General features: G+C 40.2%; 1 protein-coding gene across 1 annotated transcript in view; it reads left to right on the top strand.

Moving 5' to 3' along the window:
* Window positions 1-23,407, top strand: part of LOC309475945 (fibrillin-2-like) — a 66,340-nt gene extending 42,933 nt beyond the window's left edge. Inside the window, 33 exon segments of the mRNA XM_082138929.1 lie at window positions 652-774; window positions 882-1,007; window positions 1,537-1,659; window positions 1,922-2,044; window positions 2,862-3,023; window positions 3,867-3,935; window positions 4,020-4,145; window positions 4,393-4,518; window positions 5,034-5,183; window positions 5,270-5,341; window positions 5,479-5,604; window positions 5,687-5,812; window positions 7,415-7,540; window positions 7,626-7,742; window positions 8,704-8,832; window positions 9,898-10,017; window positions 10,770-10,895; window positions 12,285-12,437; window positions 12,980-13,042; window positions 13,129-13,254; window positions 13,455-13,574; window positions 14,812-14,934; window positions 15,024-15,155; window positions 16,267-16,392; window positions 17,007-17,213; window positions 17,354-17,479; window positions 17,589-17,711; window positions 18,355-18,471; window positions 18,579-18,707; window positions 18,903-19,022; window positions 19,112-19,343; window positions 21,361-21,520; window positions 21,655-23,407. Coding sequence (XP_081995055.1) covers window positions 652-774; window positions 882-1,007; window positions 1,537-1,659; window positions 1,922-2,044; window positions 2,862-3,023; window positions 3,867-3,935; window positions 4,020-4,145; window positions 4,393-4,518; window positions 5,034-5,183; window positions 5,270-5,341; window positions 5,479-5,604; window positions 5,687-5,812; window positions 7,415-7,540; window positions 7,626-7,742; window positions 8,704-8,832; window positions 9,898-10,017; window positions 10,770-10,895; window positions 12,285-12,437; window positions 12,980-13,042; window positions 13,129-13,254; window positions 13,455-13,574; window positions 14,812-14,934; window positions 15,024-15,155; window positions 16,267-16,392; window positions 17,007-17,213; window positions 17,354-17,479; window positions 17,589-17,711; window positions 18,355-18,471; window positions 18,579-18,707; window positions 18,903-19,022; window positions 19,112-19,343; window positions 21,361-21,520; window positions 21,655-22,029 — 4,502 coding nt within the window. The 3' untranslated portion in view covers window positions 22,030-23,407.

Genomic DNA, 23,407 nt, shown 5'->3' with positions numbered 1-23,407 from the left:
ACGTTAAACCGAGGTCCTGACTCTCTGTGGTCATTAAAAATCCCAGGATGTCTTTCGAAAGAGTAGGGGTGTAACCCCGGTGTCCTGGCCAAATTTGCCCCTTGGCCTCTGTCCATCATGGCCTCCTAATCATCCCCATATACTGATTGGCTTCATCACTGTCTCCTCTCCACCAGTAAGCTGGTGTGTGGTGGGCGTTCTGGCGCAATATGGCTGCCGTCGCATCATCCAAGTGGATGCTGCACATTGGTGGTGGTTGAGGAGATTCCCCCCTTCTATGTAAAGCGCTTTGAGTGTCGAGAAAAGCGCTATATAAATGTAATGAATTATTATTATTATTATAACTGTTTATTTCACACTGACTTAATGAGTTGCTCTGCAGTAAACTTTGCTAACAGTTTCTGCGTGTGTGTGTGTGTGTGTGTGTGTGTGTATGTGTGTGTGTGTGTGTGTGTGAGAGTGTGGGCGGGGCCTTGATATCGCAGTTCCATTTCACGTTTTACTAAACGCAAAATCATGTCTGCGCCATATTAGGACATATTAGGAGGCTTCACTTTCACCAGTAGAAGAGAGTGAATGGGGTCGTCCATCTTTTTTTCCAGTCTCTGCTCTGAACGTAGTCTGAGTTCAGTTCTGATTGTGTCTCTGCAGATGTGGACGAGTGTGTCACTGAAGAGCACAACTGTAACCCCAACGCCGAGTGCATGAACACGCCGGGCTCGTACCGCTGCACCTGTAAAGAGGGATTCAACGGAGACGGCTTCACCTGCTCCGGTACAGCTCACACCTGACTCTATTACAGTGCAATTATCCTATAAAACAGACAGAAATCACACGATTGTTCTGAGATGTGGTTGAGATTCCTGTCTGTGTGCCTGTAGACATGGACGAGTGCGCGGATAACGTGAATCTGTGTGAGAACGGCCAGTGCCTGAACGCCCCGGGCGGATACCGCTGCGAGTGTGAGATGGGCTTCACCCCGACTGAGGACAGCAAGGCCTGCCAGGGTAAACACACACACTCTCACACACACACACACACACACACACACACACACGCATACACCTCTACAGTAACACACTCAAACACACACACACTCTACAGTAACACATACACACACACACACTCACTCACTGTACTGTTTTTATACTGTACAAACTGTATATTCTCTTTCCTTACACTGACCCTACCCATCAGACACACACACACACACACACACACACACACAGAAAACTCATTCTGTGTGATTAATAAGCTTGTTTCCTCATGGAGATCCACATTTAGGTCCCCACTGTGACACACGTCACTATGAGTCTGTGTGCATTCAGGTTGAAGTCCCCACTGGGATAGAAAAACATTGTGTACACACTCACACACACACACTTACAGTAACACACACACATACCTACAGTAACACACACACACACCTACAGTAACACACTCACTCACACGACAGTAACACACACACTTACAGTAACACACACACACATCTACAGTAACTCTCACTCACTCACAGCGCTGTGTGTCCTCCGTCAGATATCGACGAGTGCAACTTCCAGAACATCTGTGTGTTCGGGTCGTGTCAGAACCTGCCGGGGATGTTCCGCTGCGTCTGTGACTACGGCTACGAGCTGGACCGCAGTGGAGGAAACTGCACAGGTGACACACACACACACACACACACGATCTTCAACCTGCAGATCATCAGTTCATTTCAGCAAACATCTACAAAAGTGCCTCAGTGTGAACCTCATCTACAGTATTTATTTGTGTAATTTAATATATAACTTAACTGTAATAATGTTATTCTTAGAAGAGGCACTGAATGAGTTTCGGTTGTCACGGCCTCTAATCCCACTGGAAACACAGAGAGTGTGTGTTATTTCTCAGTTCTGTCTCACACTGTCTCCGTCTGCCTTAGACATCAACGAGTGTTTCGACCCGGTGAACTGCATCAACGGAGTGTGTGTGAACCTGCCCGGGAGCTACCTGTGCAACTGCCCGCCGGACTTCGAGCTCAACCCGTCCGGAGTCGGCTGTGTCGGTACGTCACACACTCAGCGCCTCATTACTAGGGTTGAGAGTCGAAAATCCTTTCCAAATCAGGAATCGGATACTTGTTTAAAATGTAAAATGTAAATAAAATGTACATTTCGATTCCTCTTATTGATTGATTCCTTTGTGAGCATTTCAATGTGACTTTAACCATTCAAGAGAGACGCGCGCTGTTTTCAGTTCTGCAGGAGTGTGTATCAGTATACTGGATCTGTGCAGCTCTTAAAGTGACAGCAGCCTAATATTCCTGACGCCGTCTCTATAGTAACACTGATCAAACTACAAAAGATAAAGAGAAAATGCACTCGTTCTTGACTGAATAACTTTTGAAAGCATATTTGTAATGTATATTTTATTTATAAAGTGCAGTGTTATTTCACATTTGATCACAGTTTCTGTACCTGAACACCTGGAAATCTTAAAACACTGTTTATTTCAGTCATTTCTTTGTTCAGTTGTATCTATTAGTTGTGATTGCTAGTTTTTTATTTGTTCTTTTTTAATTCCTTAGGGTTTACTTGTCTTTAATAATGCTTTACATTTATATTAGTTCGGCTAGTTGTTTTTCTGTGGTACTTGTGTAAGTGTTCTTTAGCCTGTTGACTGTTATTCATGATATTCAGATACAATTAAATGTTTTACAATAAGACTAAATGTGAATGATATCTAAGTTTTTAAGTTTTTTTACATATTGGAATCGAAATTAGGAATCAATAAAATTGAAACGATACCCGCCCCTCCTCATGCCTCTCATGTACTGTGATACGCGCGACACTAAAGAGCCGTGATCCTCTCCCCTCGGACAGACACGCGTGTGGGAAACTGTTTCCTGGACACTCTGGACCGGGGCGACGGCGGGATCTCCTGCAGCGCTGAGATCGGAGTGGGCGTGACCCGCGCGTCCTGCTGCTGCTCGCTGGGCGGAGCCTGGGGCAACCCGTGTGAACTCTGCCCTCTCGTCAACTCCTGTATGTGTCACACACACACACACACACACTCACTGCCCTCTCGTCAACTCCTGTATGGACACACACACACTCACTGCTGTCATACACACACACACACACACTGCCCTCTCGTCAACTCCTGTACGGACACACACACACTCACTGCTGTCATACACACACACACACTCACTGCCCTCTCGTCAACTCCTGTATGGACACACACACACTCACTGCTGTCATACACACACACACACACTGCCCTCTCGTCAACTCCTGTACGGACACACACACACTCACTGCTGTCATACACACACACACTCACTGCCCTCTCGTCAACTCCTGTACGGACACACACACACACACACACACACACACACACACACACACACACACACACACACACACACACACACACACACACACACACACTGCCCTCTCGTCAACTCCTGTACGGACACACACACACACACACACACACACACACTCACTGCCCTCTCGTCAACTCCTGTACGGACACACACACACTCACTGCTGTCATACACACACACACTCACTGCTGTCACACACACACTCACTGCTGTATTAAAAAAGAAGAATCTCTCCCAAACAGTGTTGGGGAAAGTTACTTTTAAAAGTAATGCATTACAATATTGTGTTACTCCCAAAAAAAGTAACTAATAGCGTTACTTAGTTACTTTTCATGTTAACTAAAGCAGTAAACTAATGTTAAACCTTATTGTAAAGTGTTACCATATACTCTATATTAACCATTTAAAAACACATGACAGTGGAAAACCCCAAACAGAGTCTTTGTGCCGTGAGCAAACATGAGCAAACGCCCTGATGAATTCTGTCTCCTCACAGCCGAGTACAAAACCCTGTGTCCCGGAGGAGAAGGCTTCCGGCCGAACCCCATCACGGTCATCCTGGAGGGTAAGTGTGGATCGGGCAGCGGGCAGCGGGATGAAGCCTGGGGGGTTTGCAGTAATAACGCTCTCTCTCTCTGTCCCACATCAGACATAGACGAATGCCAGGAGCTGCCCGGCCTGTGTCAGGGGGGAAACTGTGTCAACACCTTCGGCAGCTTCCAGTGCGAGTGTCCCGCCGGATACTACCTCAACGAGGAGACGCGCATCTGTGAAGGTCATCTGAGCTGCTGAAAACTCCTTTATTCCATCCATTTATCTTCATGTTTAGTAACCCCAATTCATTTATTATGAATTAATGATTTTTAACTAAATATTTGTATTAATATTTCAATTAAATATTATACTAAATTGATATTTTATGTAATAATCTGAATTTCAGCAAACATCAACAAAAGGGAGCAACCAGAGTTTGAGTGGTTTGAGTGGCTGAATACTGATATTTTTGACCGATTCTCACACAGATATTGATGAATGTACGGCACACATCGGCATCTGTGGCCCGGGAACCTGCTACAACACGCTGGGAAACTACACCTGTGTCTGTCCACCCGAATACATGCAGGTCAACGGAGGAAACAACTGCATGGGTAAGACCTCGCCATCTACTGTTCTGGCTCTTAAAGGAACAGTTCACGCAAAAATGAAAATTAGCCCATGATTTACTCACCCTCGAGTCATCCTAGGTGTATATGACATTCTTCTTTCAGACGAATACAATCAGAGTTATATTAAAAAATGTCCTGGCTCTTCCAAGCTTTATAATGGCAGTGAATGGGTTTTTGTTTTTGGAAGTCCATCAAAGTGCATCTGTCCATCATAAAAGTGCATCTGTCCATCATAAAAGTGCATTATCATGGATAGATGCACTTGATGGACTTCCAAAAACAAAAACCCATTCACTGCCATTATAAAGCTTGGAAGAGCCAGGACATTTTTTAATATAACTCTGATTGTATTCGTCTGAAAGAAGAATGTCATATACACCTAGGATGACTTGAGGGTGAGTAAATCATGGGCTAATTTTCATTTTTGGGTGAACTATCCCTTTAATCGGGGGCCTTTGGAGTCATTTTGTGTACTTTTGGATGTCCTGGATGTGCAGATATGAGGAAAAGCGTGTGTTATCGCAACTTCAACGACACCTGCGAGAACGAGCTGCCCTTCAACATGACCAAGAAGATGTGCTGTTGCTCGTATAACGTGGGCAAAGCCTGGAACAGACCGTGTGAGGCCTGTCCGACCCCGGCCACCAGTGAGTGTCTCTCAACGGGAAGATATACCTGAACCTGCTGCTAGTTTCAATATTCACACAGATCTGTGTATTTCTGTCTCCTGTAGCCGAGTACCAGCTTCTGTGTGGATATCTGGCTCCTGGTTTCATCATCGACATCCACACTGGAAAACCTATCGGTGAGTGAGTTCGACCTGAACCTCACATTTCACGTGACTAGCTTGTTGATTTCTTCAACAGTGTCTCGTACCATGAAAGGTAAGCGAGTTACGTCATTGTACGGGAAACGCACTCCTGATCACACAAACTTTTCCAGATATCGACGAGTGTCGCGAGATCTCGGGCCTCTGCGCTAACGGCGTGTGCATCAACCAGATCGGGAGCTTCCGCTGCGAGTGTCCCATGGGCTTCAGCTACAACAACATCCTGCTCATATGTGAAGGTAACGACGCTCCTGACGCATTTTACCAAAGATTGTTCTCGTATTTCTCGACTCAACGCCTTCTGGGCTTTTTCCACCACAGATATCGACGAGTGCAATAGCGGCGACAACCTGTGCCAGCGCAACGCTAACTGCATCAACATCCCCGGGAGCTACCGCTGCGAGTGTTCAGCCGGATTCAAGCTGTCGCCCAGCGGAGCGTGTGTGGGTGAGTCTTCAGCGGCATCATAGAATGCGGCATGATAAAATAATTTAAGCACTCATGATTTACTCAACGATTTCTGCAATTTTGCTCACAATGCACCATAATAAACTGCGCTATATTGTGTCATTTTAGAATACACTAGAATGTGCCATAATAGAATGCACCATTATAAAATGCACTATAATTGAATGCACCAGAAGGCACCATTATAAACTGCACCATAATGCGCCGTAATAGAATGCACTAGAATGTGTCATAATAGAATGCGCAGTTATAAAATGTGCCATAATAGAACGTGCTAGAATGCACCAGAATGCACCGTTATAAAATGCACTATAATTGAATGCGCCAGAACGCACCATTATAAAACTCTTCGTTTAACTATCTGTGCTGGTATTATATTGCAGTGTCTGTATTATAAAGTGTTAAACACTACTGCCATTTTTTCGGAGGAAAAACACCTTTTAATGCAAATGAGGCTCATAATAGAATGCACCAAAATAAAATAATTTAAGCAGTCATAATTTACTTAACTTTTTCTGCCGTTTTGATCTCAATTCACCATTATGCACCAGAATACTCTGTGCCATAATAGAATGCAGCATTATAAAATGCCGTAAAAGAATGCACTAGAATGTGCCATTATAGAATGCACTATATTATAATGCACCATAATTCACCGTAATAGAATGCATTAGAATGTCTTTTTAGAATGCACCATAATAGAATGTGCCATAATGCGCCGTAATAGAATGCACCGTTATAAAATGCGCCTTAACAGAATGCGCTAGATAGTGTCATAATAAAATGCGGCAAAATAAATAAAACTAAATAAAATAATTGAAGCTGTTATAATTTACTAAATTGTTTCTGCACTTGTGTAAAAATTTTCTCGCAAAACTCTTTGTTTAACTGTAAAGTGTAAAATAGTACTACTAAAATAGAACTTTTAATATATTTTTATATAATTTAAAAACTATTATAATATTTATTTTATTTTTATATTTTTGGTTTTCCTTTTTTCTAATTTTATTCTTTTGTATTTGTATTTTTTCTATTTAGCTTTAATTTATTTCCGTTTTAATAATTTTAACTCATTTTATTTCAATTAGTTGCCAGGGTTTTTCATCTAATATTTATATTTTATTTCAGCTTTATTTCAGTTCAAAAGCCTTTTTTAGCCCTCATTATTTCAACTTAGTTTTAAAATAATCGCGTTCAACAGTGGAATTCGTGGTGAAAAGCTACATTACCCATGATGCTGTTCAGAAAATTCCACTGAAACACTGCGAATGACATAATTGTGTACTCTCTCAAAATACTTAAATATTTTGAGAAAAAAAACTTCCGGAACCAACGCCTGCTGAAAAAGCGCATAACGAAATGACTAAAAATTTAACTTAAACTAACATGAAAATGAAAAATATAAAAAAATATATAAATATGAAAACAAGTGAAATGATTGTTCAGAGAGTCTACGCTCTTAAAATACTTAAATATTTTTAAATAATAATAATAATAATAATAAAATGACAAAAGCACATACTGAAATTACTAAAAATGAAACTGAAAAATATGAATGCAAGTGAACTGCCTGTTCCTCAGACCGCAACGAGTGTCAGGAGATCCCGAACGTCTGCAGTCACGGAGAGTGTATCGACACTCAGGGCAGCTTCCGCTGTCTGTGCCACAACGGCTTCAAGACCACGCCGGACCAGACCATGTGCATGGGTGAGTGAGCGTTCACGCCGCGCTGCTTTTCCCGCGGGAAGCGCTCTGACGCGGATCCTGACTGTGATGTCATTGTGTCCGGCAGATATCGACGAGTGTGACCGGCAGCCGTGTGGAAACGGCACGTGTAAGAACACCGTGGGCTCGTACAACTGCCTGTGCTTCCCCGGATTCGAGCTCACGCACAACAACGACTGCATGGGTGAGTCACACGCAATCACACCAATCACAAAATCACACCAATCACACCAATCACAGCCATCACAGCAATCACACCAATCACATTTACACTACTGTTTGAACATGAATTACATGGCCTTAACATGTTGCCACCAGGGTTTGAAATTAACTTTTTTCACTCACCGGCCAATTTGGCTTCTACATTTTTAAGTTACCGGCCATTTAGCGGGTCACGGCGCATTTTAAGATAAAACAACCAAAGAGAAAATATATTTTTGCATTTATTTTTTTTTAAGATTTTTTACAAAAGATTTAATATAATAAATGCTCATGCTTTTTGCATTTTCTTAAGATAAAATACCCATTAAAATGCCAAAGATAGAATATATTTTTGCTTTTATTTGATTAAATCTACATTTTCTGCATTTTTTAAGCTAAAATGCATTTTAAAATGCCAATGAGAAAATATATTTTTGCATTTATCCATTTTATATATATATATATTTTTTTTTTTTTTACAAAATATTTACTAAAAAAGACAAAGCATGTGCATTTATTTTAAGACAAAATATCTAAAGAGAAAATCTATTTTATAATAAATATAAATATATAATATAAATTCTCTTGCTTTCTGCCTTTTCATCGGCTAAAATGCCCCTTAAAAAGCCAAAGAGAGAATATATGTTGGCATTAAGGATGTCTAATTAGTATAAGCACTCAATTAAGAAGCAAAATCCAAAATGTAGGATTTTGAAATATGAGATATTATGCTAAATGCTGTGTGTGAGCCAATAATGTGCAGTGTAAACGGCGAAGATAACGTCATGTTGGATATTATTTAGGATGTTAATGAACATGAAGTTTCACAGTATTGATCCTCATTCATCTTTGATTCTACTAGTAACTGTGGGTTTAGCATCAGACTGTGTGTAGTTCATGAAAGCGGAGGGGTCAGAGTTCTGACAGGTGTGTGTGATTGACAGATGTCGACGAGTGCAGTGTTCACTCCAGTCAGGTGTGCAGAAACGGCCAGTGCATCAACAGCATGGGCTCCTTCAGGTGTTTGTGTCTGGACGGGTATAACCTGACGCCGGACGGCAAGAACTGTGTCGGTAAGAGCCGATTAACCTTCCATAGATCCCTAAAACCTTCCTATTGACCAACTAACCTTTCCAGTTCATCCTGCAGACTGACCGTAACAGAGTTAATTACACCTAAAGATCCATACAGTCCATCAGGGAAGAGCTAGCAGATCTCCAGGGGAAACAAACACTGAGTTATACTGTGACAAAATAAAAGTCTTATTATTTTAAAATAAGAGTCCTTACACAGCAATGTTTTATTTTTATTTTTTATGTTAGCAAAATAAATATTAATATTTACAGTTTATACATAAAATATAATTGTTCATAAGTACTTTTTAAAAAATATTATTTTGCAATTGAATTATTTTTTTATTGTTGTTTTATTAGTTTAATTAGCATGAATTTATATAAATATAGATACACACTGCATGTATGTATGTATATATATATATATATATATATATATATATATATATATATATATATATATATATTGTATATATATATATATATATATATATATATATATCATGTCTTTTATGTTTTATATATTTTGCCAGTAGGTAAATATTTACAAATAAAATACTATTTATTAAATTAATATTTAAACTATTTATAAATTTACACTCTGTAAATATTGATATTTTGCAAATGTTTTATTATTGTATTTCGCATAAATGAATGTTTTACATAAACATATAATATGCATATAAATTTTATTTATAAATATTTTTGTTAATAATAAATATGTTGCCATTTGTAACTATTTGATGTATATAAAGTGAACCTAGTGTAAAGGTATTAAATGTTATATAATAATCAGAAGCTTTATACTTTATATATACTATATATATAGTAGTCAACATTTGAAGTGGATCAAAAAAGTTCATCAAAGTTGTCCTGAGACAAGATCTGGTATTGTTCAAAGTTCATGTATAACTTTGATGAAAAGTTTTGATCCACTTCAAATGTTGATTAGTGTATATACAGTGTAAAGTGTCTGATTATTGTGTAATGCGGTTAGCTAGTTTCGGAGTAGCTTCCCCACATGGATCCGTGTGTAATCCGGTGTATATGTGTGTGACGGGTCAGATATCAACGAGTGTGTGACGCTGCCGGGCGCCTGCCAGCCGGGAACATGCCAGAACCTGGACGGATCCTTCCGCTGCATCTGTCCTGCGGGATACGAGGTGCAGAACGACAAGTGTGTGGGTAAGAGTGATGTATTTACTAGGGGTGTAACCATTCGATACATATCACGATACTGAACTCGCGATACGATATTATTGTGATACTCCAAGACAAAATGTTAACAAAAAATGTGCTGTTGATTAAAATGCTAAATTTGATACACTGTGTGTAAATGAATAGTCTTGAACTTGGTGCTGGAAACCCAAAGCTCAGGACAATAGAGACACCAGAATAACAATATTCATGATTCTGAAGCTGAAGCTGAAAATACTGAATTATTGTAGATGAATATATGCTTGATCTCTGTCACTGACTAGATATATTTAAAATAATGTAGCACTTTTAACTGGTAACATCAGACATCTGGCATTATCAGGACACACAAATATTTCCCCCATTGCATTATTATACATTATATTCAACATTATATATAGTAGTTTAACGTTGTACTGACACTAAAACTCGAATGCACAGTCATTTTCATTTTGGGTGAACTAGACACAATACATATTGTTGCATTTTTGTAATGCGATATATTGTGACATGATATATTGTTATTGTTATATTGTTGATATATTGTCACGATATATTGTTATATTGTTGATATATTGTCACGATATATTGTTATATTGTTGATATATTGTGACACGACATTGTTACATTGTTGATATATTGTGTCACGATATATAGTTACAAACCTCCTGCACACATGATCGTCTGTCATCGTGATCTGTGTGTTCTTCCACCTCTCTCTCTGTGCTCTTCTTCCTCAGACATCAACGAGTGCAACGTGGAGCCCAACATCTGTCAGTTCGGCTCGTGTAAGAACACGCCGGGAAGCTTCCAGTGCATCTGTCAGCCCGGATTCGTCCTGTCCGACAACGGGCGCCGCTGTTTCGGTAAGATCCCACGCCCATCCACACGTTCCTGGAGAACAGGACGTCTCTGAAATCTGATTGGGCGAAGCCAGACTCCTGTCATCTTATTTAATAGTTCTGAGTGTGTTTTTTATTGCAGAAATCTGTTTTGGATTTTTTTTTTTTTTTTTTATGCCTTAAAATAGCTTGATTGTAACTCGACACCTGTGTCTCATTTAGTATGTGCGGTTCTATGAATATGCAAATGAGCCCCGCCTCCACTCACTCACTCAGCTCAGAGATCCACTGGTTGACGATCACACGTTGATCTGGGGTGCGTTTCCCGAAAGCATCGTTAGCCAACTATGGTCGCAAGTTCCGTCGTTATCAGCATAGTTCAACGATTTGGTGTTTCCCGAAACCATCGTTCAAACGAACGTTCGCAAACGGCATCGCAAACTTGTGTGGTTGGAACGACAGCTCTCGAGCTGTCGTTAGAAGCATAGTTTCTAGTTTACATTAGATGTAGACTGAATAAATCCTTATCTTTAGCAAAATAAGCAAGCTGACATTCAGTACAACCCGTGTTATTTATTTAGAATACATACAAATGTAATTTATGTCTTTTAGTTTGTCAAGAGATTTAAAGCACCGTTTTTGAAGACTGCGCATGTGCGAACGTGCTCTACTATGTAAGAACGAGCCAAATATTGAGTCTGGTAATAAAGCAAAATAACTGAGAAAAATTAGAAATGGTCTTCAGATGCCATGTCTGTAACTTATATGACAAAATCTAGCGTTAATTCGATCTTAAACAGATTAATTAAAATAAGTTATTAGTCCACCACGTGCGAGACGTCATAAACCAACGTGGTTGAACGATACTTTGCGACAGACGGTTTCGGGAAACAGTCGTGACTAGCTAGTTGATTTATCCAACGATGCATCGTACTATGGTAGTTAAGCAGCGAGCTATATAGTTGTACGGGAAACGCACCCCTGATTGGTTACAAGGTAGTTTGTGACGTCAGAAACACCAGCGATTTCAAAGCGTGTGTTTGAGACTGTCTTTGGTTCACTGCAGTTTTACTCAGCAATGCTGTCGACTTATGAACTTACACATGGTTTGTCTTAAAGCGTATTAAAAACACCACATAGACACATAAACAACATTAAACGCTGGATTTTCACCACAAGGGGACTTCAAAAAAAATTACAGACAACTTTTAATAATTTTAATAATGTATTACTAAGGGTTGATAATATTAATGCTTTAGATTGTCTTTTTATTGTTAGTTCATGTCAGCTAATATAGAGTGTTACCAATGTTTCATACAATACGTTGCCATTTATAGCGGTTATTTTCTGTATGTAAAGTATGGTGTTTTATTGGTTTATAATGAACATGAATGTGTGTTTTGATGCCCTCAGACACGCGCGAGAGCTTCTGTTTCACGCGCTTTGAAGCGGGTAAATGCTCTGTGCCCAAACCACTGAACACCACTAAAGCCAAGTGTTGCTGCAGTCTGATGCCCGGAGAGGGATGGGGCGACCCCTGCGAACTGTGCCCGCGCGAGACCGAGGGTACGTCACAGTTCAAACCAACATTTCTCACATTATCACAGTTTATTCGCTATAGTTTAGAAAATGTTAATAAAATATGACAAGAACTCATAGAACATGAAAACTGAACATCTAAACTCAGTTGATATTTGACTGGTTTTGTCCGTCCTTCTGTTAGACTGTCTCACACATGAGTTATGTTGAATATCTGTCAGCTCTTAAATTGAACTACACAATTAGATAATACCAGTTTAGCTCAACCAGTTACCAAGCAATGCTTCATTTTGTTCAGTCTGTGTGTAAAAAATTCGCATTAGCAATTAAAGAAAAGAAAAAAACACTTCAGCAAAACAGTGTCTGAATAATTTTTGGTCTAAAAAAGTAGTTTTTAAATTTCATCATTTCATTTAATAGAAAACATCTGGAAAAAGAGTTTTATAGAATTTGGATTTTAGCATGTTGAACTCTTCCAAGATCAATTTTTCATGTTCCCATATTTTAATAAACATGAGAATATCTTCTGTGTGTGTGTTTGACATGTTTTTGTCCCTTCTCACCCGCAGCTGCGTTTCACACGTTGTGTCCCTACGGTCACGAGGCCGTCCCGAGCTCTGGAGGACGCGAGGGTGAGAAAACCTGCTCAACTTCTGCCAACTAAAGCACTTCTCCTTCCACCAACACTGGTGATATAACGTCATCTCTGCCTCCACAGACATGAACGAGTGTGTGGAGAACCCGGGAATCTGCGGAAACGGCCTGTGCATCAACACCGACGGCTCGTTCCGCTGCGAGTGTCCCTTCGGATACAACCTGGACTACACCGGCGTCAACTGCGTGGGTGAGTTCCCCTGCAAACTAATGTCCTAAACACACAAGCATGTTCGCTCTCCTCGATCAAAGCGGGAACGATGTAGGTTCAAATCCCATAGTTACAAGAGGATTGTCCACTTCAACTATCAACCCAATAAGTCATATGTCTTGTGAAGCGCACCTTTGATGATGGTTCTTGAGCTGATGGTTGATTTGTCCTCTTCCCAGATACGGACGAGTGCTCTATCGGAAACCCTTGTGGAAACGGGACGTGCTCAAACGTTCCTGGCGGATTTGAGTGTTCCTGTCAGGAGGGATTTGAACCCGGACCCATGATGACCTGTGAAGGTACACTAGATATGAGCTAAAGTGTGTTTCACAATATATACTCTGAAAAAAAAACACAATTATGCAACAGACAGATAGAAAGATAGAAACACAACAGACAGATAGATAGATAGAAACACAACAGACAGATAGATAGATAGATACACGATAGATAGATAGATAGAAACACAATAGGTAGATAGATAGATACACGATAGATAGATAGATAGATAGATAGATACATGATAGATAGATAGATAGATAGATAGAAACACAATAGGTAGATAGATAGATACACGATAGATAGATAGATAGATAGATAGATAGATAGATACATGATAGATAGATAGATACACAATAGATAGATAGATAGAAACACAATTGGTAGATAGATAGATACACGATAGATAGATAGATAGATAGATAGATAGATAGATACATGATAGATAGATACACAATAGATAGATAGATAGAAACACAATAGGTAGATAGATAGATACACGATAGATAGATAGATAGATAGATAGATAGATACATGATAGATAGATAGATAGATAGATACACAATAGATAGATAGATAGAAACACAATAGGTAGATAGATAGATACACGATAGATGGATAGATAGATACATGATAGATAGATAGATACACAATGGATAGATAGATAGATAGATAGATAGATAGATAGAAACACAATAGGTAGATAGATAGATACACGATAGATAGATAGATAGATAGATAGAAACACAATAGGTAGATAGATAGATACACGATAGATAGATAGATAGATACACGATAGCTAGATAGATCGATACACAATAGGTAGATAGATAGATACACGATAGATAGATAGATAGATACACGATAGATAGATAGATACACGATAGCTAGATAGATCGATACATGATAGATAGATACACAATAGGTAGATAGATAGATACACGATAGATAGATAGATAGATACATACACGATAGATAGATAGATAGATAGATAGAAACACAATAGGTAGATAGAAAGATACACGATAGATAGATAGATACACGATAGATAGATAGATAGATAGATAGATAGATACACGATAGCTAGATAGATAGATACATGATAGATAGATACACAATAGGTAGATAGACACACAGATAGATAGACAGATAGAGCATAATTGTGAAGATATACTATACAACAACACAACAACTATATATAGATTATAGATTGCTCTCTGTCAGTATAGTTCACACTGTTGTTCATGTGTGTGTCAGACATCAACGAGTGCGCTGTGAACCCGCTCCTCTGCGCCTTCCGCTGCGTCAACACCTTCGGCTCGTACGAGTGCATGTGTCCCACGGGATACGTGCTGCGCGACGACAACCGCATGTGCCGAGGTGAGACCAGACTCCACTCCTGTTCACAGCACGGAAATATTCATATTCATATTCATATTCATATTCATATTCATACTCTCTCACCTCAGACCAGGACGAGTGCGCTGAAGGCCTCGATGACTGTGCGTCCAGAGGCATGGCCTGCAAAAACCAGATCGGCACCTTCATGTGCATCTGTCCACCGGGCATGACCCGTCGTCCTGATGGAGAAGGCTGCATGGGTGAGAAACCAGCGCGCGCGTGTGTGTGTGTGTGTGTGTGTGTGTGTGTGTGTGTGTGTGAGAGAGAATGTGTCTGACATACTAAGAGAGGCTCTAAAGATAGAATGAGGCCTCTATGTTGTCATTGGAAAAATATACGATAATTCAAGTGAACTTACAATTTCCACCTAAAACGGGATTTAAAAATACATGTCTACAGACTATATTACAGAAACTTGACACTTGACAACCACCCAGGACACCTTAGCAACCATTTTGCAACATCTTAGCAACCGCATAGCAACAGCAACATTGTGGTGACAATTTCAGCATGAGCAAACACTCACATTTTTCTTCAGAAAATTGGAGTAACAGTGAATGTAGCATTATTGTTAATATAGTATTTTGTCAAATTATATTTACTTGGGTAAATTTGAATGTGTATTTTAAGAATATTTATAAAATAAAATAATCTGATATTTTATGCAATATTAATAACAAAAATATAATAGTAATTCATTTATATAAAAATTAACTCATTTATGATATATGAATATAATAGCAAATACAATATGAATCATATTTTATTTTATATAATTATTATTATTACTAAGTAACATTTTGAGCAATATTATGCAACTAAAATCTAGAATATTTTTATTTTATGTTGTCAAAACCATTTTCTATACTGTGTGCTTGATATAATTAAAACATTTAAGTAATTTTGTCACTTTTATAGAGTAAATGCGTAGTCTTCAGAAAATAAATGCAGTAACTATTGCATTTTGTCAAACTATATTTACTAGAATAGGGTAATAATAGTAATATATAATATTTAATGGAATATTCATATAAAATAAATCACAGTAAATAAAATGTATATATTATTTATAAAATTATAATCATCATAATTTGTAATATTTTGAGCAATATTATGCAATTAAAATCTCTAATATTTTTATTTAATGTTATCTAAACCATTTTCTGTATTGCTTGCTTGATATAATTCAAATTTCAAGTAATTTTGTCACTTTTACATAGTATGCACATTGTGCATTAGCCAGCTCTCTTGTTGCATAAGCCTCCTCAGATCACTGGATCATCCTTCTCTCTCTCTCTCTCTCTCTCTCAGACCTGAACGAGTGTCGCAGTAAGCCTGGGATCTGTAAGAACGGCCGCTGTGTGAACACTGTGGGGAGTTACCGCTGCGAGTGTAACGAGGGCTTCGAGTCGAGCTCCACGGGCACTGAGTGCATCGGTAAGAACAAGCGGCCAATCAGAACGCAGCTGACGGCGACGGCTCACACGTGTTCACGTGAAACTGAATCACCAGTTTTACATCCATTCGAATCAAATACAGTCAAACCAAGAATTATTCAGACACCAGATATCATTTTTGATACTTTTTTACCAGTAGATGCAGGACACTATAGTTCATTTATGTTAAGTGAAGAGAGCAAAATAAACTGACATATTATAACCAAAAATTCTTCATACAGTGATTACCAGTAAAATTTATTCAGACACTTTGAGCTGATCATGTTTTGCTGAAGTGTTTTTTCTTTAATTGCTAATGCGACCTTTTTACACACAGACTGAACAAAATGAAGCATTGCTTGGTGATTGGTTGAGCTAAACTGGTATTATCTAATTGTGTTGTTAAATTTAACATCTGACAGATATTCAACATAACTCATTTGTGAGACAGTCTAACAGAAGGATGGACAAAACCAGTCAAATATCAACTGATTTTATAACTCTGAGTTCTTGTCATATTTTATAACTGAATGTGAGAAATGTTGAAGGCGTCTGGTTTGACAGTAGCTGATTCCTCCCGTTGTCTAACTGTTCTCGAACTCTTGTTGTCGTCAGATAACAGGAAGGGCTTCTGTTTCACGGAGGTCCTGCAGACGATGTGCCAGCAGTCGTCCACTAACCGAAACACCGTCACCAAGTCTGAGTGCTGCTGTAACGGGGGTCGAGGATGGGGCTCGCTGTGTGAGCTGTGTCCTCTGCCCGGCACCGTTCAGTACAAGAGGATGTGTCCGCTCGGCCCGGGATACACCACTGACGGCAGAGGTCAGAGACACAACACACTACTCTTCTGAGAGACTTCATACAACAGCAATGTGCAAAAGATGTTCAGTAGCCATTCCTTTGGTAGATTTGACATGTACTGTATATGTGGATCTTTTTACCATATTGGATGTGTTTTGCAGACATCAATGAGTGTGAGGTGATGCCCGACCTGTGTAAGAACGGCCAGTGCATCAACAGTGTCGGCTCCTTCCGCTGCCATTGCAACGTGGGTTACACCAATGACTTTACTAGCACTTCCTGTGTCGGTACGTTGTCCTCGCTCACTGTAACCCATATTAAGCCTGTTTTTTGATGCAATATCAGCTAAATATTGTAATACTTCATGCCTTTTCCCATTGATGTCTTTTAAATTAGATATGGACGAATGCTCTCAGTCGCCCAAACCGTGTAACTTCTTGTGCAAGAACACTGAAGGCAGTTACCTGTGCTCATGTCCCAGAGGATACATCCTACAGCCTGATGGGAAGACCTGCAAAGGTTAGTTTATAATTAATGGGTACCATTCCTACTTGTCGGGATAACATCAGCTTATAAATCTAGTCCTAGTAATAATCCATCCCAATGACAAACCCAATTTCAAAACATGTGCTAATATGAAATACAGTCAAAACAAAAATTATTCAGACACCAGATCTAATTTTTTTACTAGTGGGTGCAGGACACTATAGTTCATTTATGTACGTGAGGATAGTAAAATAAAGTGAACTGTGACATATTATACCCAAAAATTCTTCATACAGTGACTACCAGTGACATTTATAAACCAAAAATTATTCAGACACTTTGATCTGACCATGTTATGTGTTTTTTCTTGGATTGCTAATGTGATCTTTTTACACACAGACTGAACAAAATGAAGCATTGCTTGGTAACTGGTTGAGCTAAACTGGTATTATCTAATTGTGTAGTTAAATTTAAGAGCTGACAGATATTCAACATAATTCATTTGTAAGACAGTCTAACAGAAGGATGGACAAAACCAACTGATTTGATAACTCTGAGTTCTTGTCATATTTGAATACCATTTTCTAAACTATAGCGAATAAATAGTGATAATGTGAGAAATGTTGAATGTGTCTGAATAACTGAACAATTGACTGTATTACTTATTTTTTCCCAGATTTGGACGAGTGCTCAACCAAGCAACACAACTGTCAGTTCCTATGCGTCAACACGATCGGTGGTTTCACCTGTAAATGCCCCACGGGCTTCACGCAGCACCAGACGGCTTGCATAGGTGAGTGATATGAACTCAAAACCGCCCCGCTAACATGCCTAGCCCAGAGCCTAAATAATTGAGCAGGTCATTTGGAGCTAAAATTGCCCCCATGCTTCATCTCTTAGACAACAACGAATGCGGCAATCAGCCAAATGTGTGCGGTTCCCGCGCCTCCTGCCTGAACACTCCCGGCAGCTTCAACTGCGAGTGTCAGAAAGGCTTCTCTCTGGACGACACTGGACACAACTGTGATGGTTAGTCTCCCATTTTGGGCTCAGATTAAATATTTTTGCGCTTATGGTATTGGCACTAATCTTGCTAAGGGCCCATACTATGACCCCAATGTTTATTCATGAGATTGACCCTAGAACCAACCCGGCTATATTAGAAGCACATGCCAACCTGAGATCAGTTTATGATCTTTTTTTTTTTTTTTTGGTTTCTTACAGATGTTGATGAATGTGGCGGAAACCACCGGTGCCAACACGGTTGCCAGAACATGCTGGGAGGTTATCGCTGCGGCTGCCCGCAGGGTTACGTTCAACACTACCAGTGGAACCAGTGTGTGGGTAAGTCCTTCTGCATGAATGACGCAACATAAAAGCACAGCAGTTTTTTCATTGCGGATTGCTAATTTCTCTGTCTTCCTTTCACCCAGATGAGAACGAATGTGCCGGGAACCAACTCTGTGGGTCGGCGTCTTGCTATAACACTCTGGGCAGCTTTAAGTGCGTGTGCCCATCAGGTTTCGACTTTGAGTCTTCTGCTGGCGGCTGCCAGGATGTTAATGAATGCTCCCAGGGCAATAACCCTTGCAGCTATGGCTGTTCCAACACAGATGGCGGATACTTGTGCGGATGTCCTGGAGGCTTCTACCGAGCAGGACAAGGGTGAGTATTTAGGCTAAAGTTCTATTCTCATTTGAACATTGCATGTTAAACTCTGGATTATCACAGTTCATTATGCCAGGAGTGTGCAATCCTGCTTCCGGAGGGATGCTTTTATGCAGAGTTTCAGTCCAACCTTCACCAGCACACCTGTCTGGACGTTTCTAGCAACCCTAAAAACCATCATTAGTTGGTTCAGGAGCTAAAGTCTATAGGAAGGTTCTTTTTGAACATTTTAAGTTTACTTTATGCAAGAAGTGTCCAATCATGCTCCCGGAGGCCCGCTTTTATGCAAAGTTTCAGTCCAACCTTCTCCAGCACACATGCCTGGACTTTTCTAGCAACCCTACCTTCAGGAGCTAAAGTCTGTAGGAAGGTTCTTATTTAAAAATTGCAATTTAACTCTGGATTACCAGAGTTTGCCTTAGTGCCAGGAGTGTCCAATCCTGCTCCCGCTTTTATGCAGAGTTTCAGTCCAACCTTCTACAGCACACATGTCTGGACTTTATAGGAAGGTTCGTTTTGAACATTGTAAGTTTACTTTATGCCAGAAGTGTCCAATCATGCTCCCGCTTTTATGCAGAGTTTCAGTTCAACCTTCTCCAGCACACATGCCTGGACTTTTCTAGTAACCCTAAAGACCTTCATTAGCTAGTTCAGGAGCTAAACTCAGATAATCCAGTTAACTCGCAATGTTCAAATATTTCCTTCCTACAGAGTTCATTTTATGCCAGAAGTGTCCAATGCTGCTCCCGGAGGGCCGCTTTTATACAGAGTTTCAGTCCAACCTTCTCCAGCACAAATGTCTGGATGTTTCTAGTAACCCTAAAGACCTTTATTTGCTAGTTCAGGAGCTAAAGTCTGTAGGAAGGTGGTCTTTCAGGAACAAGATTGGACACTCAAATTGTTTTAACATACACTATATAGCCAAGTATGTTGACACCTAAACTTTCTTGAGCATTCAGAAACATTGCCAGCTTCCAATTTTCTCAGCATCAGCATTCAGAAACATTGGCAGCTTCCACTTTTCTCAGCATCAGTGATGTCTGGTATTGATCTTTGTAAGGGATTGGTTTGTAATTGACATCCCAAATCATTCCAAACGTGTTAAAGAAGGTTCAGGTCTCGCCTTGGAGTAGGCCAGACCAGACCTGTTAATTAGAAGGGGATGTCTACATACTTTTACAATGCAGTATAGATCCATTTGCTTGCCTGAAAGTGTGAATAAATTCCAACCTTAACCCTTGTCAAGTCTTTATAATAATAATAATAATTCATTACATTTATATAGCGCTTTTCTCGGCACTCAAAGCGCTTTACATAGAAGGAGGGGAATCTCCTCAACCACCACCAATGTGCAGCATCCACTTGGATGATGCGAAGGCAGCCATATTGCGCCAGAACGCCCACCACACACCAGCTTACTAGTGGAGAGGAGACAGTGATGAAGCCAATAAGTATATGAGGATGATTAGGAGGCCATGATGGACAGAGGCCAAGGGGCAAATTTGGCCAGGATGCCGGGGTTACACCCCTACTCTTTCGAAAGACATCCTGGGATTTTTAATGACCACAGAGAGTCAGGACCTCGGTTTAACGTCTCATCCGAAGGCCATTGTCCAAGTTTGATGACGCACAGATTGTCGAGCAGGAGTCTGCACTAGCATGGTCTTAACATGGGTGCAAGCACCCTTCTGGACCATAAAACGGGATAATCTATGATCTTGTGGTCTCCATAGAGCTATGCAGGTAGAGAAAGCATATTAAGTGCGCTATTTGGGGCAAGGAATAAACCAGGGGTGTTGAATCCTGCTCATGGAAAGCCACTGTCCTGAAGAGTTTAGCCCCAATTAAAAACCTGAGCCAAGGTAATAAAGGTCTTCAGGATGACTACAAAATTCCCCCAAATATGGTGGGACAAGTTGGAGCTAAACTCTGGACTTCTAGGACCAGGATTGGAAATCACTGGCTTAAATGTAATATTAAAGCAAGTGTAATGTTTCACCCTTTTCTTCTCTAGGCACTGCATCACAGGAGTGGGCTTCCAGGGTCAGTTCGGCTCGGAGGGAGGGGATGACGAAGAGTCACTCTCACCGGAGGCCTGCTATGAATGCAAGATCAATGGTGACCTGGGAAAGAAAGGCCGTCATAGGCGCAATGCTGGTGATAATGAGCTCAAGGTACTTTTGAGGCCGTGGTTGTGTTGCTAACACTATGGCCACATACACTCTGCTATCACTTACCTTATCTCTAACTCTAAATTAAGGGTATAAAAGTATATCAAGAGTTTCAACCTGTTCTATTCTGCCCTCAGGAGACGGTGAGCATGGCCAGCATGGATGTTCAGACCTCCATCCCCATGAACCTGAGTCTGGCGCAGCTACAAAACAAGGAACCCCTTCTTGAGTTGCTTCCAGCTCTGGAGCCACTTGAGCACCGCGTGCGCTACGTCATAACGCACGGAAACCAGGGCGAACACTTCCGTATCCTTGAGCGCCGCGACGGGAAGAGCGTTCTGCGGCTGGGCCGGAAACCACCCACTCCAGGTTTGTACCGCCTGGAGATCGCCAGCTTGCGCCTGTTTGGTCCCCGCAAACTTCAGGACCTGGAGGACCAGCATGACAGCGACTACTTGCTGGGCGAGATCGGTGATGCACTGCGCATCAAGCTGCACGTCCACCTGCACTGAGACTGACCCTTGACCCCGTGCCCTTCACTGCAGGGCGTAAGCTCTGAGAAACTGTCTCCATTTACCGCCATGTTTCGGATTTGTTTTTATTTGCCATCCTTTCATGTCAACGCCCACTGATTCTACCAAGTTTGGTGGAAAATGTACACATACCATTTTAAATTAGCAGGAGTGCGTTAGCACTAGTATTAGCACCCACTTTTACAAGAGAGACAATCAGAAATATTAGTCGTGAGGACGATTAAATTTTAGTACGGCTGTTACAAAACGGTCAAATTTATCATGAAATGACATTTCAGTCTTTAGTGCACATAAAACACTGCATTATAGATGATGAAGAAAAATATGACTTTTCACACACCTCATTATCTCAATGCAAACTGGGGTCAAAGTTTATTCCATTCAGTATTTAGAGTCCAGTATTGTACTGTTAACGATGAAAAAAAGAGGTCACAGAAAGGACTGTAGCAACTACGGCTATTTTTCAGGTTTAAATGAGAGTTGAGCGTTCAAACGGCTTATGGTTCTCGAAACTGATACTAAACGTACTTTTAGGTTTCTGGGATTTTCTGGAGTGTTTGCATGAGCTGCCACATCGCGTTACCTCATTTCACACACATATACGTACAGCAGTTAGGACAGGAGTTGTGCTAAACGCTCAATTTGCACTGGGACTCCTCTGCGTTTTTAAATCAGGGAAATTTCATTCCAAAAATGGCAACACCCAAAGGGTTTTCGAATATGCATGTGATGTAGAACAAACATTCGAACATACAAATTCGAACCATTTCTTCTCCATACTTGTGTGCTCAGAGTGCTCGTCTTTGTATTTGGCAAAGACACAAACAGAGCAAACAGAGCATATATGAATGGAGAATTGAAAGCCTGCTGGGTAAACCAACCAGATGCCATTTTTGATTGCAGCTGGAGACGTGCGGTCTCAATGGTACATAAGGACTGTTTGGCAAGCTGTCCTCCGAAACACTCCAGATGTGGACATGCAAACACAACTTTTCAACTTCAGTGTGGGAACGGAAAAAAAACGACCCTCGTTTCTTAGTTTCTCAGTAAATCGCAAGGTGCTATGATTCCAACTTCCGTTGTACTACGAACATGCTTGATTTGTGGATTTCAAACGTGACATTTTTTTTTTTCAAAAGGTCTTTTGTGTTTTATTTTTTATTTTGTGTGATTGTCTTTTGTACTGTCTCAATGCTGAAAAAAAAAAATCAATACTATCAAAGCTTGTTGAAAATTTAAATTGTATATTTTAAAGTGAAATGTAGATTTCGTTTGTATTTCTTTTTGTGTATTCTTGAGCATCAAGACTGCCAAACCAAATATTTACTTGTAAACATTAGATAAATAGCCTTTAAGA

The sequence above is a fragment of the Leuciscus leuciscus genome (assembly GCF_965113295.1).
Source record: "Leuciscus leuciscus genome assembly, chromosome: 15".
In the NCBI taxonomy this organism is placed as follows: domain Eukaryota; kingdom Metazoa; phylum Chordata; class Actinopteri; order Cypriniformes; family Leuciscidae; genus Leuciscus; species Leuciscus leuciscus.
Note: the sequence above shows the minus strand (reverse complement) of the source record. Positions and strands in the feature narration are given on the sequence as shown.